Consider the following 18,483-nt stretch of genomic DNA (forward strand, 5'->3'; position numbering starts at 1 on the left):
GACTCATAAATATGGAGAACAAACTGAGGGTTACTGGAGGGGTTGGGGGGGATGGGCTAATTGGGTAAGGGACACTAAGGAATCTACTCCTGAAATCATTGTTGCACTATATACTAACTAATTTGGATGTAAATTTTAAAAAAGTAAAAAAACAAGTTAAAAAAAAAGAAATGTGCATAAGACAGGGAAAGACAATAGTCACCATCTGGGTTAATCATTGTAGAAGGCTTCCAGACAAAAATATTTCAAATTGTCCCCTTGGTACCCTGGAGATTTTTACATCTTGGGACAAGTGGCAGATGAATGAACTTGCAGTGTGCTTTTCTACCTTCTCCTCTTCCGTGAGAACAGAGTCACTGTGAAAGGGGAGGTGGGCAGGAGAACTTGCAAAATGGTTTTTTTCAGATAAATTTTAGGATAAAGGAAAACTGGAAGTTGAGGATCTGGAAATAACAATTTTCCTGCCAACAGTGCTCCTTGAAAAGTATTCACAAACTTTTAGGGGTTCCTATAACTCAGGTTGAAGACTACTTTCTTAAATAATTTGAATAGGGAAGAAAAAAAAGGGAGATCTTAAAACACCAAGTAACTATAGAGATATTCCTTTATGACCCCAAAATATGAAAGGATAGATAGATGTGTACATTTACATAAATACTAGAGAGCGGCATGAACCTTGACTAATAATATCAGGGAAAGCAGAATCCAGAAGGAACTTAGACATGTGAAAAATAGTTAAAAAAAAAAAAAAGGAAAAAAAAGGGTGGGCGTGGGGGTGGGGGTGGGGAGTGCCCTTTTAAGGTCATGTTCATGGCAAGAACAAAACCGTAAAGACTCTGGGGAAAATGATGTAATGTTTAAAAGATAACAGAGAAAGCAGAACTAATCAAAGTCTCTTTTTCTCCATTCTTCTCTCAATAACTACCTTCAAATGAAAAGGGTAAAAGAATAATGGTAGGAGGAAACATAAATTCAAGGAAGGTAAGAAGCAAATTTAATTCTTTTAATGAATTTTTTTTATGCCCAGATAAATTGTATCCTGAGATATTTAAAGGACTTGTAGTTGTAATCATGTAACCACAGTTAACAATCATAGAAAATAATTTTATAAACATAGTCTGCATAGATTCATTAAGAATCAATGCTGTCAGGGGTGCCTGGGTGGCTCAGTCAGTTGAGTGTCTGACTCTTGGTTTCTGCTTGGGTAGTGATCTCACAGTTTCATGGGTTCAAGCCCTGCCTCGGGCTCTGTACTGACAGCGTGGGCCCTGCTTGCGATTCTCTCTCTCCCTTGCTTTCTACCCACCCACCCCCCACTCATGCTCTCTCTGACTCTCTCAAAATAAAGAAACGTATTTTTAAATTTTAATTTTCAAACTTAAAAAAATTAAAAATGAATCAACACTGTCAAACTAACCTTACATCTAAGAACTTATTATTCAACTTAAGACCTAGTGTTTGTATCTTTTTCATTTAACATTATATTGGAGTATTTCTCTAATATTTTTCACGAAATAGTCTTCTGTACTATAATTTTAGATAGCTAAAATTAGTGCTCAAAGTATGAATATACCCTAAATTGTTTAATCAATCCACCATGGTCAAGTTTAGACAATTTCATATTTTTGGCTTTTAAAAACCATGCTAAGGTTAAGATCATTTTGCATAAAACTTTATAAATCACTATTTTTTTAAATTTTAGGTTGAATTCCCACAAGGAGAATAAATGAATCAATGGCATCACATTTCAAAGAAATTTTAATAAGTATCACCAAAACTGCCTCCAGAAGGAAATACCTGTTTATATTCTCAACAACAATATGTGAATGACTGGTTTTCTAACCCTTATAATTACTGGAAGATTTTGGTAGAAAAACTTTATACTTGTGTTTTTTCATTGTGGTAAAATGTATACAACATACAATTCACCATTTTAACCACTTTTTAAAAAGATTTTTTAATGTTTTTAATTTATTTTAGGGGGGGGTGGGAAGGGGCAGAAAGAGAGGGAGAGAGGGATATCAGTGCACACCCCAACATGGGGCTTGAATCCACAAACCGTGAGATTATGACCTGAGCTGAATCAAGAGTTGGAGGTTTACCTGACTGAACCCCCGAACACCCCTACCATTTTAACCACTTTTAAGTACACAATTCAGGAGCATTAAATATATTAGTAACATGCAACCATCACCACTATTTCCAGAACTTTTCATCATCCCAAACAGATACCAAACCTGTTAAACAAAAACTTAAAAATATATATTAAAATATATTACCAGGGTGCATGGGTGGGCTCAGTCAGTTAAGCTTCTGACTTCAGCTCAGGTCATGATGTGTTTGTGAGTTTGAGCCCTGCATTGGGCTCTGTGCTGACAGCTCAGAGCCTGGAGCTGCTTTGGATTCTGCATCTCTCTCTCCCCTCTCTGTCTCTATCTGCCCCTCCCCTGCTCATATTCTCTCTCTCTCTCTCTCTCTCTCTCTCAAAAATAAGCGTTAAAAAGTATATTACCATTCTCTTGCTTTATGTTACTAAATCCCATCAGCAATACTCTTCCCCCTTCCTAATATCTTAGAATTCTTCTGTATTAGTCAGAATAGGACAGGCTGTACCATGGTAACACATAACCCCCAAATCCTGTGGCTAACAGATTCAGTTCTCACTCAAGTTACATAGTCTACACCAGCCAGTGAGTGTACTTGCTTCTCAGTCTTTCAGAGGCTCAGGCTAAGGGAGACCCAATCATGTCATGGCTTCAGAGTTTGAGGCCTTCAAGGTTACCAAGGCAGGGCAAGGAAGTGCTGTAGAGCCTTGAACCAGCAATCAAATGCTTCAGCCTGAAAATGGCACATGCCACTTGTAAGAACTTTGTTAGAACTGGTAACACGGTGGAGGGGGACACGTACATTCCTTCCTTGTTATCTGAAAGAGAGGAGAACTGGGTATGTGGTCTCTACATCTTCATCTGTACCCTCCCTGATACAAAATTGGCTTCATTTAACTATTTGCATTTTTTTCCTATTAGTGAAGCCCACACGTTAACGTTTTACTTTATGTAATGCCACAAGAAATCCTGGAATAAGTGAAAACAATTCATTTAGAAGAATAGTAATTTGACCTAAGTGACAAGTCACATATCACAGAGTAATATATAAACACTGCTGTGCCTGACATGTTAAATTGCCATCTTTGGGCCCAGTTTTCTTCATAAATTCTAAATAAAAAAATTGAGTTTATTTATTTATTTTGAGAGAGAAAGAGAGACAGTATGAATGGGGGAGGGGTAGAGACAGAGGGTGAGAGGGAAAGAGAGCATCTCAAGCAGGCTCTGCACTGTCAGCACAGACCCTGATGCCAGGCTTGAACCCATGAAACTGTGAGATCATGACCTGAGCCGAAACCAAGAGTCAGATGCTTCACAGACTGAGCCACCCAGGTGCCCCAACAAATTATAACTTTTGACGTACATGCTGAACTTTTTAGTAGCACTGAGACCTCTGGTTTTCATGTGGTTAGGCATGTCATTGTGGACGCACCATGGAGGATGATAAATATTGACCAACACTTGACAAGTTCATTAGCAACTTTTTTAAGAAATGGGAAATCAGTACTTGATTTCTTATTAAACATGCATTCTTTCAGCTCATTCCTGCCAAAAGTTATCTTCTGTACAAAAAAAAAAAAGTTACCAATCAGTAAAGTACTTACATAGTCATACATTTGTACAACACAATAAAGGACAAATGACTGTAGGTGTGGAGTTTGGATTACTCTATGTTCGATAGCAGCTCTACTCACCCTCATTTTCTTTTATACCTTACACTCAACCTGTAAGTGTTTATGCTTCATGTTGTCTTCGATAGCCAGACAACTTCACTCATCTTGCAGGTTACTGCATGGGCCATTCTACTGACACATCAAATAGCCAGCAAGAGTAGCAGTGTAAAACCACTTCTCCTATGGTCACTGGAAGGAGTAACTGTCCCCACCTGATCATATTCCTGGGGGGGGGGGTTCATTGTACCCACAGGTGCCCTTTATGTGGTTCTTGAAAGTGTGTTGGTTACACTGCTTCTGGAAAGGTCAGTAAAAGAGGTACGTTATCCTTAGTCACCTTTCAGGTTTTCTACTTGTCAAAGTAAGAACTCTGTTCACTGCTTATGTGTCTCATGTACTACTAGATGAGACCATGGCTGGAGACTAAATACAGGGTAGAGGTCCAGGAATCCATCTTGGCTTAGTTTTTTTTTTTTTTTTAAATCTTTTCAATGCAATTATTTATAGTAAAACTCCATTTAAAAATGACACATTTGGGGCAGTGGGGTGGCTCGGTAAGTTGAGCATCTGACTCTTGATTTCAGCTCAGGTCATGATCTCACAGTTGTGAGATGGAGTGCCGCATGGAGCTTTACGTGGAGCCTGCTTGAGATTCTCTCTCTCCCTCTCCCTCTGCCCCTCCCCTGCTCACATGCATTCTCTCTCTCTCTCTCTCCCTTTCTCTCTCTTGCTTTCTCTCAAGAAAAAAAAGTAAAAAAAAAAAAAAAAAAAGACACATTCAGGGGAAAATTGTAAAAGGGAGGGGATTCCAAAGGTGTAAAGCAGGCCAGTTACAGTCAAAGGGGGATATAATAGTCAGGGTTCCACAGAGGAACGGAACCAACAGAATATGTACAAAATATGTACAGATATAGATGAGGAGATTTATTGTAGAAATTGGCTTGTGTGGTTATGGGGACTCAGAAGTCCCCCGTCTGTCATCTACAAGCTGGTGAATCAGGAAAACTGGTGGTGTGTAATTCAGTCTGAGAACCAGGGTGAGGGCTGTTGGTGTAAGCCCTGGAGTTTGAAGCCCCAAGAATCAGAAGCCCCAGTGGCTGATGTCCAACACCTGAGGGCAGGAAAAGATGGATGTCTCAATTGAAGAAGAGAGACAGGGAATTTGCCCCTCTTTTGCCTTTTTGTTGTAATTGGGCTCTCCATGAATTGGATTGGATGATGCCTGCTCATGTTGGTGAGGGTAGATCTATTCACTCAGTCTACTGAATCAAATACTAATCTCTTCCAACACCCTCATGAACACATCCTGAAATAATGTTTAACCAGCTTTCTGGGCATCCCTTAGCCCAGTCAAGTTGGCACATAAAACCATCAGAGAGGACTTAAGGTCATGTGACTTAGAGCTAAGTGATCAAAGTTGATAACCTAATGGCTTGTTTGTCCAGTGTGTGCCATGGGCTGCTAGATTTTCTCTCAGAACATAAAGGAGGAGGGTGTTACTGTTTTTTGTTTTATCTTCACCAAATAACTAATTACAAATATGCCCCACAATTTCCATGAAGGTCCACTGCCAATTATCCAGTTCTAGATAGGCCAATCTAGCAGGCACTGGGTCTAGTATTATTTAATCAGTCTAGGTATTAATTAATCTTTGAGTGCAAGGGGGAAAACCCTGATTCTGGCAACTTAAGCAAAAACGCATTTCATTTGAAGTATGTGGGATGCTAAAGGAAACTTGAAAACCAGCCTTGGAATGAGTAGCTGGGTAGACTGCCAGGCAGCAGGTCTCTTGACAGTCGTGGCTGGAACAGATGAACTTTGTTTTTTCTGTCAGTTTTTTACTATGCTTCAAAGTCCTGGGAAAAAGAGTCTGGTTGGCTGAGTTTAGGGCATGTACCCTGCCCTTGGCAATGGCAGGCTTAAGAGGAAGGATTAGCAGGAGCCTCCAGGGATCTCTTTGGATTCCCTAGTATGAGCTAGGCCCATGAATTTTACCAAGACTATGTGCTATGTGGGAAAATAATTACTCAGGTGAAAGTCAGGGTGCTTTTGGCAAGTGAGAATAAAGGCTCAGCATCCAAAGATCCCAGTATCTACCACTACAGCAAAAAAAAAAGTGATCATATTAAAAAAAAAAAGTTTATTTGAGGGAGAAAGAGAGAGAGAGAGACAGAGTGCAAGTGGGGGAAGGGTAAAGAGAGAGGGAGACAGAGAATCCCAAGCAGGCTCTGCACCATCAGCACAGAGCCAGATGTGGGACTTGAACCCACAAACTGTGAGATCATGACCTGAGCCAAAATCAAGAGCTGGGTGCGTTAACCAACTGAGCCACCTAGGCACCCCCAAGAGTGATTATTTTAATGGCGTCAAAGCCTGAGTACTTATGAATATGTTGAGTTGGTATGTGCTGATTTATTTTACTATTTTCCAATTGTTAGATTGCTTCCTTTTTTGCCCTTCTTTCCTCCCTGCAATAAATAGCCCTAAGCATATACATTAAAATATATACATATATTTATAAATATATAATATATATATATATTTAGGGCAAATTATTAGGTCTGGAAATATTGGGTCAAAAGATAAGAGTATTTAAACTTTTTTCATTTTCTATTTTACTGAAGTGCCAATGAACTCTGAGGGTATGCCTCTAATCATTCTAGATTGGCTTTCCAGTGCCTTCTAGATTGGCCTATCTAGAACTGGATAATTGCCCATTTGAAGGTCACCCTGTGGAAACCTCTCTCTGGGTCATATCAGGGTCATTTGTGGTGCTGGGAAAAGCATACTGTTTAGAGCTCTCCTCTTTCCTTCTGACATTTTTTATATATATTGCTCTCTGGATAAAATGAAGTGCAAGGTCTCTGCTTTGGTCAATTGATTCACATACTACAGAAAAGAGGGCAGCGTTTGCCTTAGGGATCTGTGGGCAGTGGGGAGTGCCTACTGATATAAGTCAGCATATATAATATGATATACCCAGCCCCCTCTTCTCCATGCAAAGTCTCTCCAAACCTGGGGGCAGGAAAAGGAGTCATTTCACTATGACAGGGCGCTCCACTTGACCCACATCTTCATGAGCCAGGTTCTTCTAACTCCAAACTTGAGAAGAGTCCTAGATTTCTTCAGAGGATTTTCATTCAAATGTGAGAGAATTGGAAAATCCCGCCTTCCTTCCCTGTCACACCCATTCCCCATTTCCCTACCCCAGTTCACTGGGAATGTCTGCTTCTTAGCCAGGCTGCCAGGCTGGCTGGATTAAGCAGCAATGTGCTTTGTGTTATCATTGTCCCTCTCTCGCTTATTCCCCATGGCTGGAGTACACCAGACTGTAGATGCCTCGAGATTAGGAACTGTCTCACCTTGGCATTCCTTGCAGAAGTTTCCACAGTGCCTTGCTCTTTCCAGGTACTCAATATTTGCTGAATAACATTAGGTAAGTGGAATAGCTCTAGTATTTTCTTGGGGTCCCAATTTCTTCCAAGTTTTGTCTCAAAGTGCTGGAAAAGGTGAGCATCCTCTAAAAACAATCAGGAAAGCCTGGAGGGGTTCTAAACCCATGCTCAATGTTCTGGGGGAAAGAAGCTAAGCCTGGTGCAGATGCAGATGGATGGGCACTCGCTCCCTCTTCAAGGACTGTATCCCTTCCCATAGTGCTCCAGCCACATGGCCTTTTTCAGTTTCTTGAACTAGCTCTTTGACAAAGCTTTCACTGGGCATGTTTTTTCCCACTTTAGATCATATCCATGTTACCTGAACCCATTGAACTCCTCATCCTTCAGATCTGGGCTCAGTTGTTAATTCCTCACTAACATCTCAGAAAAGGCCATATTCCTACTACATATAGCATCATGTACAGTTCTTTCCTAGCACTTATCAGTGATTTCATTTAATATTTATATTTGTAATTATTCGATATATTCTTTCTCTCTGACTGGAGACTATTAATTCATGAAGGCACAAAATGTTCACTTGCACAAAAGTGCTTGTTTTGTTCACTACTGTCTTCCTAGTTCTAGGGTCCTCCCTGGTATATAGTGAGTGCTTCGTAAACATTGGAGGCATGAGTAATAGTTTCTCCACAGCACATACATGTACCCACTGCACTCCTGGAAGACACAGAGTGTATTAGAGCTTCCCATAGAAACAGAACCAACCAATGGGATGTATAAAAACATGTTTACTGTGTATAAATAGATATATTATTTTTATTGTGGTAAATACATATAACATAAAAGCTACCATTTTAGCCATTTTAAGCATACAGTTTAGCAGGATTAAGTATAATCACATTGTTGTTCAACCATCACCATTATATTTTATAGATTACTAGTTGACAAACCTGTTGTGTAGCATCCTCGAATCTTAGTGGCTCAACCCACCTTGAGCTCAAAGCGTCTCTATATGCACTCCCAAGAAGTCCTATGATCTGGCATTTGCAAGCTGAAGAACCAGAAAGCCAGTGGTGTAAGTCCCAGTCTGAGTCTGAAGGGGAGAGACCCAGGAGCACCAATGTCTGACGGTAGGAGAAGATGGACGTCCCAACTCAGAGAGAGAGAGAGAGAGAGAGAGAGAGAGAGAATTCACCTCCCTCTGCCTTTTTCATTCCAGCCCCTGATGGACTAGATGCTGGCCACCTGCGTTGGTCACCCCCAGCACAAAGAGTGGCTCCACTTGGGTGGCCCAAGCTATTTGGCACTACCCCCACCTCTGCCTCAATGACCAGTTTTAACTGAGATAGGGCATGGCAGTCCTCTAAACAGGCTTGATGCCCAGATTGAAGTAGTTGTGATAGGGGGGCATCTTTCCAGTGTAGAAAGTGGCATTGTTTTTAGGTAAATCTGGAAACGGTGAAGCCATTTGATTCTCACAAAGGAAACTTCCAAAGGGCTGAAGTCAATACTCAGCTGGGGCAGAGCTGAGAAAATCACAGACAAATGAGCTGGAGTGGTGATAAATCTACAGAAGCCTGTCCCCGCTCTTCAGGGAGGATTTTAGTGATATGGTCCAATAATTTCTTGTTTATACTATTTTGGCACCTCCCCCCATACTTGTGAGAGAAAACAGCCTAATACAGTTTGGAAGACACCCAAAGATTTATCTTATATTTCCTCTCATTATATCATTTATGTTTCGCCATAGCAATAATTTATGTACCTCACTCATATAGGTGTCAGCCTGCAGCAGAGACTGCTAGGTTCCTGCTCAAAATCTATTGTCCTTTTTCTCTTTGTAAGAAAATACGGTTTCTTTCAGCACGTGTTTTTGGAGTGCCTGGTGGCTCAGTTGGTTAAGCCTCCGTCTTCGGCTCAGGTAAAAACCTCATGGCTTGTGAGTTCGAGCCCCACATCAGGCTCTCTGCTTTCAGCACAGAGCTCCCTTTGGATACTCCGTCTCCCTCTCTCTCTGCCCCTACCCCACACCTTCAAAAATAAATAAACATTTTTTAAAAGACCATATTTTTCTCTTGCAGCGAAGCGTGGCCATGTGACTAGGTTCTGGCTAATGATACAAAAAACAAAAATGTCTAAGACCTGCAGGAAGGCTGAAAACAGTGCTGACTCAGTTTGGGGGAAGGCACTCTTATCCTTTCCCTTCCTTCACAGAGGGAGCTGTAGGAGCCACCTTGTGTTATGAAGTGAAACGGATTGGAACCCAATGCTTCCCTGGGGACCCTGGAATCACGTTAGGCTATTTACTTCTGGACTTCTTTTACATGAGAGAGAAATAAATTCCTTGTGGTCTAAACTACTGTTATTTTGGATTTTCTGTTATAATGTGTCTGGACCTAATTTTAACTGACTCACCCTGAAACATATCCAAAGAATAGAGTAGAACCCTTATTTGAACTTTATAGGTGGCAACTTTGTTACTCATCAGGGAAAGACAACATGGTTTGTAGAGGAACCTACATAAAGGGAAGGTTTCATCTGTATTAACCTCTATTTTATCTAGACTAGAACCTGACCAATTTGCATTGTTTCAAATCCTTATCTAATCCAGGCACTGAGCAAAGCCTAAAAATGCTTACCTGACACACAGAGTTGAATGTCTCCTAGGCACTTAGAGCTTAATGAGTCTGAAGCTGCAATTGATCTTGCCCATCCCAGTCAACACATCAACTTCTTATCCCCTGTTTTCCTTTCAGTGAAATGTTCAGTAAAGTTCATCTCCACCCATCTAACCTATCATGACAGGAGCCTGGGGGTCATCTTTGACACCCTCCTTATTTCTGCACTGTTAATTAGAGGGTGAAGCTATGCCATTTCTTGCCCAGATAACTCCAAAAGCCTTCCCTCTGGACTCCACACAGGAGCTATAGAGAAAACACAAACCAGATCACATTATCATCATGCTGAAAACTCTTCAAAGGCTCCCAATAGCATTATGGTACAATCCAAAATCCTCATATGGCCTATGAGGCTCTGTGTGGTGTGGCCCCTGCCTATCCTCCACCACCTGTGTTGGCCTGAGCCAGTATCTCTCAACGACTATGCTTCAGCTGCCTAACCTCTTTTAGTCTCTTGAATGTACGACTCTTTCTCATTCCAAAGGCTAGCAGAGGCTGGTTCTCTGCCTGGACTACTCTGTTCTCAAAGCCCCCTGTTTAATGGTTAACTCCTACTGATTCTTCTGGTCACTGATTAAATGACCAGAAGTCATTGTCTTCCTGACCTTACTCCCGATTTATATCAGGCTCTCAATTAGAATCTCTCACACATCCTTTACTCTAACTGTATGGCACTTTAATTTTAAATTAGATATGTATTTGTGTGTGGTTTTGGGTTTTGTTTTGTTGTGTTGTTGCTGTTGTTTGGTACCATGCCAATTTCCCTCTAGAGAACAAAAGCACAGTGAGGATAGACACTGTTTTGTATTCTGCTGTATCACCAACACCTAGTATGGTTCGTAATACATATAGAAACTTCACAGATATTTGTGGGAAGAATGAATTGATTAATGAACAAAAATGGGGCCTAGGAACTCTGGAGCATCTGCTTTTGTGATCACTTTCCTTGAATTCTGTCTTACATGGTTTAATGCTATGATTTTAGGAGGACAGGTTTCCCTGCCCCCTTCCCCCCATTTTTCACTTACTGGTGGAATGTAATCTTCATCTCTGCCTCCTCCTGACCATCAGCATTCTTGCTTTCAGCAGGTGCTTTACAAAAACAAAAATTACTATTAACAAAAATTTTATTAAGTTTTCTCAACCAACTTGCACTTGCAGCATCATTGTCTCCATGCCATGGATGGTAAGCCTGAGATTTAGAGATTTTCCTTTGCCAAGCTGGTACAACTACGAAGTAGGGAAGCTGACTAGGAACTCCTAAATTTCTTTTTTTTTTTTTTAACGTTTATTTTTATTTTTGAGGCGGGGGAGGGGCAGAGAGAGAGGGAGACACAGAATCTGAAGCGACCTCCAGGCTCTGAGCTGTCAGCACAGAGCCTGACATGGGGCCTGAACTCACAGACCTCGAGATCATGACCTTAGCCAAAGTTGGACGCTTGACTAAGCCACCCAGGTGCCCTGGAGCTCCTAAATTTCTTTAGGAGAAATGGTACCATTGTACCATAAGGGTTTCCCTTACTTGGCCATACTTCTCATTCATTCCACAGTTACTGATCATTTCTACCAGGCCAGGTACAAGGTGTAACTGAATAAAACTAATTAGGGCCTTCCACTCTTGGTGATCATTGGTAGAGCTATTTAGTATTGAATTAAGATTTAAAAAAAATTTTTTTTAACATTTATTTATTCCTGAGGGAGAGACAGAGTGTGTGAGTGGGAGAGGGGCAGAGAGAGAGGGAGACACAGGATCTGAAACAGGCTCCAGGCTCTGAGCTGTCTGCACAGAGCCTGGCGTGGGGCTCGAACCCATGAACCATGAGATCATGACCTGACCCGAAGTCGGACACTTCACCAACTGAGCCACCCAGGCGCCCCCTTTTTTAAATAAAAAAATTTTTTTTAATGTTGAATTAAGATTTATATTCACCTGCTGTTTAAATTGTTTTGGGGAGTGTGTGTGTGTATGTGTGTGTATGTGTGTGTGTATGTGTAAAGACACAAGTAACAGTATTTTCATGATGTTGTATAATTGTTTTAAACAATTGTATAATTGTATAATTGTTTTGTTCCAAAATGTCTAAATATCTGGCCACATTGAACCAGAGTTTTTGTGGCTGGAAGTAGAAAGTGGTAAGGAAGAAGAGGCACTCCTGGAGCAGCCCCCACCCCACCCTCCTTTTTAAACTTTACAGTTGAGGTATTTCACATACCAAAAAAACTTCACCCATTTAAAGTATACAATTTAATGATTTTTAGTAGAGTTACAGAGTTGTACAATCATTACCAAAATCTAAGTTTAAATTATTTTCATCATCCCCAAAGGAAACCCTTATTCTACCCCCACCCCACCATCCAGCCTCTGGCAATAACTAATCTACTTTCTGTCTCTTATGGATTTCCCTGTTCTGGACATTTCACATGAGTTGAATAATATATGTGGCTTTTTGTGACTGGCTTCTTCCACTTAGCATTATGTTTTGAAGGTTCATTGTGTTGTAGCATGCATCAGTCCTTAATCTTTCTCTATTAATATTCCATTAGTAGATTAATATTCCACTGTATGGATACACACATTGTGTTTATCAACCCATTCATCAGTTGATGGACATTAGCGCTGATTCCACTTTTTGGTTATTATGAACAATGCTACTATGAACAAGTATTTATTTGTGCAAACATGCTTTCATTTCTTTTGGGTACATACCTAGGGAGTGCAATTGCTGGCTCACATGTTAAATTTATGTTTAATGCATTGAGGAATATCAGCAGCCCCTCTTTATGAGGATAGGTTTAGGGTTTTGCCCAGAGGAATTAAAAAATATATATTTATTTTTATTTGTTTTGAGAGTGAGAGAGAATGCAAGCCAGGAAGGGGCAGAAAGAGAATCCCAAGCAGGCTCCACAGCTCAAACTCACGAACTGTGAGATCATAACCTGAGCTGAAATCAAGATTCGGATGCTTAAGGGAGCCACCCAGGCACCCCATGGCCTAGAGGATTGAGTGCCTGTCAATTTGTCTTGTTTTGCCAGGTCCTCACTGTTTGTTTACATCCCTTTTATTCTTGCCTCTTTCCCCTTCTATTTGCCTCTTTTATTCTCTTCTCTGAAGAATCCAGCCCCCTGCTGATTTTAGTAGGAACTGAAGCTTTCAATGCCTAAACATTATTTGTAAAACATTTGGAACTCTCTGGAGGATGGACATTAAAGTAATAATGTTTATCTGTTTTTCTGAGGGTTAGCCCCACGCTGGAGGTGCTATTTTGTAACAAAAGAGCTCATTGAGTAGGAGGCTTATTTAACTTCTTTCTGAGGGTTAGGCTCCTACAACATGCTGTCCAAACAGATTCTTAATTACCTAGAGCTGAGTCTGAAAGTTTTAGAGAATCGCTTTGAAGTTTCTTTGTGGATAGCAACATCTTTAGTAAACCTATATATGTAAACATGTGTTGTGAGCTTGTAAAAAATGTGCGCAGAGTTCCTGGTGTCAGCCTGGCACATAATAATTGCTTAATAAATTGTAAGTTGCCATTATAAAAAGCTACAGTAATGAACAATTTATTTCTTTTGGAAATACATTTCAGGAACTTAAAATATCTTAACTTTTTGGGAGACACATCCGAGTTCTGCCAGAGAACACAAAATACTTTTCCATGTGTGCTGACACAAATTCTCATTTGATCGTCACCCCCGCACCTCGTGAAACCTGGCATTTGTTTTCGTCGGTTATTTTTAGAACAATAAAGATCATCTCCACCTACCCAAGCAAATTTAATCTGCTGAATACAACAGAGACAACTTTTCAGTGGTTTAGCCACCCCTCTCCCTCCCTCCAAGTGGTTCAGTGTGGATACGCAGCAGGGTGTAATAGGAGCTCTCGGCCCCCAAACTCTTCCTGCTCATGTAAAGCTTTCAATTAAAGCGGAGATTCAGCACGCATTTTTACTGCAGATGGGGAACGGGAATAAGGAAAAGCGAGCCCTGCGTGCGAGAAACTTTCACAGCTCAGGGTCGCTCCCAGGATAAGTGAGATCAAGGAGTCCATCGTTTCCCCTAGCAGGCCAGACCTCTGCGTGCAGTCGCTGGCAGAGCGGGGATTATAGACTGCAACTAAGTCTCCCCTTCCTTGCCCTGGTCGAGTTCTCTGCATCCGGGAGCCCGCGGGAAGTCATCCCAAGTGGGGGAGCCGAAAAAAGGGATGGGCACGCGCCCCGGGGGTGGAGGAGAAGCGCGGGACGAAATTCTAGATCGGAGGAGGCTCGGAAGGAAGAGGAGGGGCAACTGCGCGTGGGGAAGAGAAGGAAGAGGCCGCCGGGGAAAAAGGAAGAGAAGGGAAGGGAAGGGAGGAAGAAGGAAGGCGGATAAAGAAGGGGCGAGCGGAGGCGGGCGCCCGGGGCGGGGCGGGGCGGGGCGGCTGGCGCCTCGGGGAGGGTCTGCGGGGCGGGGCGGGGCCGCGGGCGCCCGGGCATCGGCGGGGGCTGCCGGGATTGGGGCGCCGCGGTTCTCGCTCGCTTCGGCCGCCAGGCTCCGCTCCGAGGGACACGTCCGCGCCGCGCTCGCCGCGCGCCTCTCCGGGACTTCCTGGCCGCTGCCCCGAAGCCCGACGCGGATCTCCGCAGGGCGCTGCGGACGGGTGGCGGACCGCAGCAGTCATGGGGCTGCAGCCCCTGGAGTTCAGCGACTGCTACCTCGACAGCCCGTGGTTCAGGGAGAGGATCCGAGCCCACGAAGCGGAGCTGGAGAGGACCAACAAGTTCATAAAGGAGCTCATCAAGGACGGGAAGAACCTCATCGCAGCGACCAAAAGTAAGCGGCGACCTGGGCGCGGGCGAGCTGCGGCGCGGCCGGCAGGAGCCTCTGCGGGAGCGCGAAGGGCAGTCGCGCGCCCCAACTCAGCCGCCGGTGGAGCCGGGAGGCCCCGGGCTCCCTCCTGCCCGGCTCCGCAGGCAGCCGGCGGCGAGTCCCCTTTCCCGCCCCTCGCCCTCGGCAGCGGCCAGAGCCGGGAGTCGTGCGTGGGAGCGCGCCGCCGGCAGCCCGGCACCCCTTGGTGCCTGCGTTCCCTGCCCGGCCCGCCCGAGGTCAGGTTGGATTGCACCCTAAAAGCTGCCCGGTCTTTCCTGAAACAGAAACATCAGTTTCACTCGCTTTGTCTCGTGACCTCTCCAGAGGACTTTCTGGGGATTCTTTGAAAACCTGCTGGGCGTTGAATTTTTCAAAAGTCCCTGAAACGACACTCTTACCGTGGTATTTTCTGATCGTTTCTGACCGTCTCGTCCCGAGTCCTTCCCTGTGCCAAACCAGAAAGTCCACCTGGACTTGTGCTGCTTTCCGCACATTCTTGACCTCCTGCGCCGGCGAGGGTTCAAAGATTGCGGCTTGTAAGGGGGAGCAGACAGCCTACCCTTTGGCTGGAACCAGCAGTGCCTGCAAATAGGGAATTTCACCCTGGTCAGGCTTCATGCCAACCTCCCTGGTTCTTCTCTGTTTTTTCTTTTTTTTTTTTCCTAAACTACGAAATGGCCACTGGAGAAATAGATCTCTGTAGGTATATCTATTATCTGAGGAGATTCTTTCTAGGAGGGAGAAAGGCTAAAATTCATGCTGAAACACCGAGTTGGTGATGCTGTTGGATATGGGGCGACATTAGCTCCAGTGAGGAGCTGGGTGGCCTGACCACACCTGTAGCCCATAGCCCTTCTGAGGATGCTGCTGAGTGCCCTCTTAAGATAGCAGGCAGGGGACAGGGCAGTATCCAGCTTCTACAAGCCTGTGTTGCTGGGGTCTTTATCTTTTCTCTAGTTTCTCAATTCGGCAATTCCCAGTTTTGGGAATTAGTCACTTGTACACTTGTTTGTAGATATCAACTCTGGGGAAAAATACCCTATATCACCCTCTTCCCTACCACCTCCCCCCCCCCCCCCCGCCCAATTTTGCATTAAGAAAGATTAAAACCTACTGAACAAACTGTCTCAAGAACCCAGCGCAGTGCCTGGAACAGTGAATATTCATTTAACGAATGAGTTGAACTAAGTTTTAATAGGAAGAATTTAGTGAGCCACCCCTGTAATTTTGGGAGCAGGTCAGTCAACTTCTCTGGATGATGTCCAGGGTTCCTTTTGGTTCTCTGACCTTGTTCGTGTTGCAAAATGAAGCTTGGGCATCACTTTGGGATGTGTGGGCTTATTTGGATGATTTTTGTCCAGTGCCTTGGGATTAGGTATGTGTGTTGGGTGGGAAGTAGGGAGAGTCTGTAAGTATGTAGGAAGGAGGGAGGAGAGGGCAGGGTGTACGTGTATGTGTGAATGAACGTGAGGGAGAGGACTCCTTTCTGTGGCTTGGGTCAGTGGCCAGGGGAGTGTACGTTCTCCTCTCTTACTGGCCTTAGCAGCTCCCTCTGGAGCTGGGAAGATGAGGGGGGAGGCTTTGGTATGGGGAGAGGCAGATGGCAAAGCCAGTTTGGCCACTGGTAGAAAGCTATTTATGTGACTGCATGTTCCCTCTTCTGCCAACAGGACACATGCCTGGTGTCCCAGCAGCAGCTGGTACATCTGGGGGGCCAGCTGTCAGCCTTCCTCCCCAGAATGTAGACTTTCTGTGAACTGGTGTCTTACTCCTTTTGATTCTTGTACTTTACCATAAGAAACATAATTTATAATCGTGATTAAGAGCCCCCAGAAAGTATATATTTTTCCTCATTGTGTTTGATTAACTTAAATTCTTTTTTTTTAAATGTTTGTTTACTTTTGGGAGAGAGAGACACACACAGGGTAGGTAGGAGCAGGGGAGGGTCAGAGAGAGGGAGACACAGAATCCGACGAAGCAGGCTCCAACCTGTCAGCACAGAGCCCGATGTGGGGCTTGAAATCACATACCACAAGATCATGACCTGAGCTGAAGTTGGCCACTTAACCAACTGAGTCACCCAGGTGCCCCTGATTAACTTAAATTCTTTCCCAGAAGACAGCAAAAAACCACAGCTTTAGCTCACTTGCTTTAGGCAAGTTAGGAAGACCCTGTGTTTGCCCAGCCCACTCCTTAAATTTTAATTCTAGTTCCCATCAAAGACTACAAGCACCAATAGGACTTAAGTCAGGGCACCTGAGTTTAATTCACCTTTACTGTGAGGGCCTGGCTACATGACAGCCGCTCAGGTCACTTAATTCTTTTGTGTTCAGTTTCTTTTGTCCTACTTCTTAGAGGCATTGGTAAGGTCCTGCAGTGTTTGGAAATTGCAGTGTAGGTCAGCTGTTTGCCTAACCAGTTGAGCCTTTATAACATCTGAGAGCCAAGAAGTGAAGGGAGGACATGAGGTGGAGGGAGTTGCTGCAGAAAGAATAACAATCAACTAGGTCAGACTGATTAAATTTTCGGATGTTTTACACTTTGTTGTGCAAAAATAGCATTTGGTGCATTTTCAGAATTGTGAGTTTAAGTGATTTCTGTTTTTAATTGCCCTGTAAGATGTCTCCTGTGCGCACTAGATACTTGTTGGATTTATGTAGTTCTGATGTCTTGATGTTTGAATATTCCATAAATATTTAAAGAAGTTGGAGGTGGCTCTGTGGGACTTGAAGGCTTACTGCTGGGTTCAGTGATGGCGGCAAATAAGCAAATATTTAACATCTATGATTCATTAAATATTGGGATTGAGATTCAAAGAGGTAATAAGCCCAAGGCCCTTGTCCTTGAGTTTATCATCCTGTAGTTGAATTCAGTTCAATCTAGGGAATATGTTTGAACACCTGTAGCATTGTGCTAAATTCCATTTTGTTTAAGTTTGTTTTGAGTGAGAGAGGGTGCTCGTGTGTGAGTGGGGGGAGGGGAGTGGCAGGGAGAGGGAACAGAGAGAATCCCAAGTAGGCTCTGTGCTGTCAGTGACTCAAGGCTGGAGCTCACAAACTAAACCTTGAGATCATGACCTGAACCGAGATCAAGAGTCAGACGCTTAACTGACTGAGCCACCCAGGTGCCCCCACATTGTGCTAAATTCTTGAAGAAACAAAGGATACACAGACACACATATTAAAAGGTTAAACATTCAGTGACAAGCAAGTATTCTAACTTTGCCAGAAACAAGAGTTTGTTGTAGGTCAGAATGAAGACATGTGACTTGGGAGTTTGGGAACTCATTGTTTTAAGTAAGGAATGAAACCTTGTAGAACTTGGTCAGATTGAAAACAGCTGAAAAGAAACTAGACCGCCACAGTGTTTGAGGGCCATGAGGAGACCAGCTTGGAATGGGATAAAGGGAGAGGTCAGTTTCAGATTATGGAGGGTCGTAAAAGTGAGGTCAGGAATGTGGACTTTATCCTGTGGAGAATCACTGAAGGGTGTTCAGCAAAAGGCTGACATAATGGGAAAGAGATGGTTTCGAGACAGAATTTGACATCTGTGTGCAGGGCGGATTTGGACACAGCAGTGGGGGTAGGCGGGAGCTCCAGAGAGAAGTCTGGGATCATTGACTTCTGTGGTACATTTGGAGATCATTCACCCAATTCAATGGAGTCTTTGTTTAAATGGATTTTTTAGTCCTTTTTCTTTTTCACGCCTCTCCTAGAATAACCAGTGTCCTCTCTTAATACAGTCTTTTCTCTTGTAAGCCTTTCACGTGATATCTGTGTAGTTTAAGATGCTT

The 18,483-nt window shown here is 43.3% G+C and overlaps 1 protein-coding gene across 5 annotated transcripts in view; it reads left to right on the forward strand.

Annotated features, from left to right (window-relative positions):
• The first annotated feature begins 14,359 nt into the window (after positions 1-14,359).
• The window catches only part of ARHGAP10 (Rho GTPase activating protein 10), a 331,593-nt gene continuing 327,469 nt past the window's right edge, over positions 14,360-18,483 (forward strand). For all 5 annotated transcript variants that reach the window (XM_047091518.1, XM_047091519.1, XM_047091522.1 and 2 more), the window contains exon 1: positions 14,360-14,654. In XM_047091518.1, coding sequence (XP_046947474.1) covers positions 14,501-14,654 — 154 coding nt within the window. In that variant the 5' untranslated portion in view covers positions 14,360-14,500. The remainder of the gene's footprint in view (positions 14,655-18,483) is intronic.

The sequence above is a fragment of the Lynx rufus genome, unplaced genomic scaffold (assembly GCF_022079265.1).
Source record: "Lynx rufus isolate CCGP_SWC_20201006 ecotype Redwood Valley unplaced genomic scaffold, mLynRuf1.p SCAF_3, whole genome shotgun sequence".
Classification (NCBI taxonomy): Eukaryota; Metazoa; Chordata; class Mammalia; order Carnivora; family Felidae; genus Lynx; species Lynx rufus.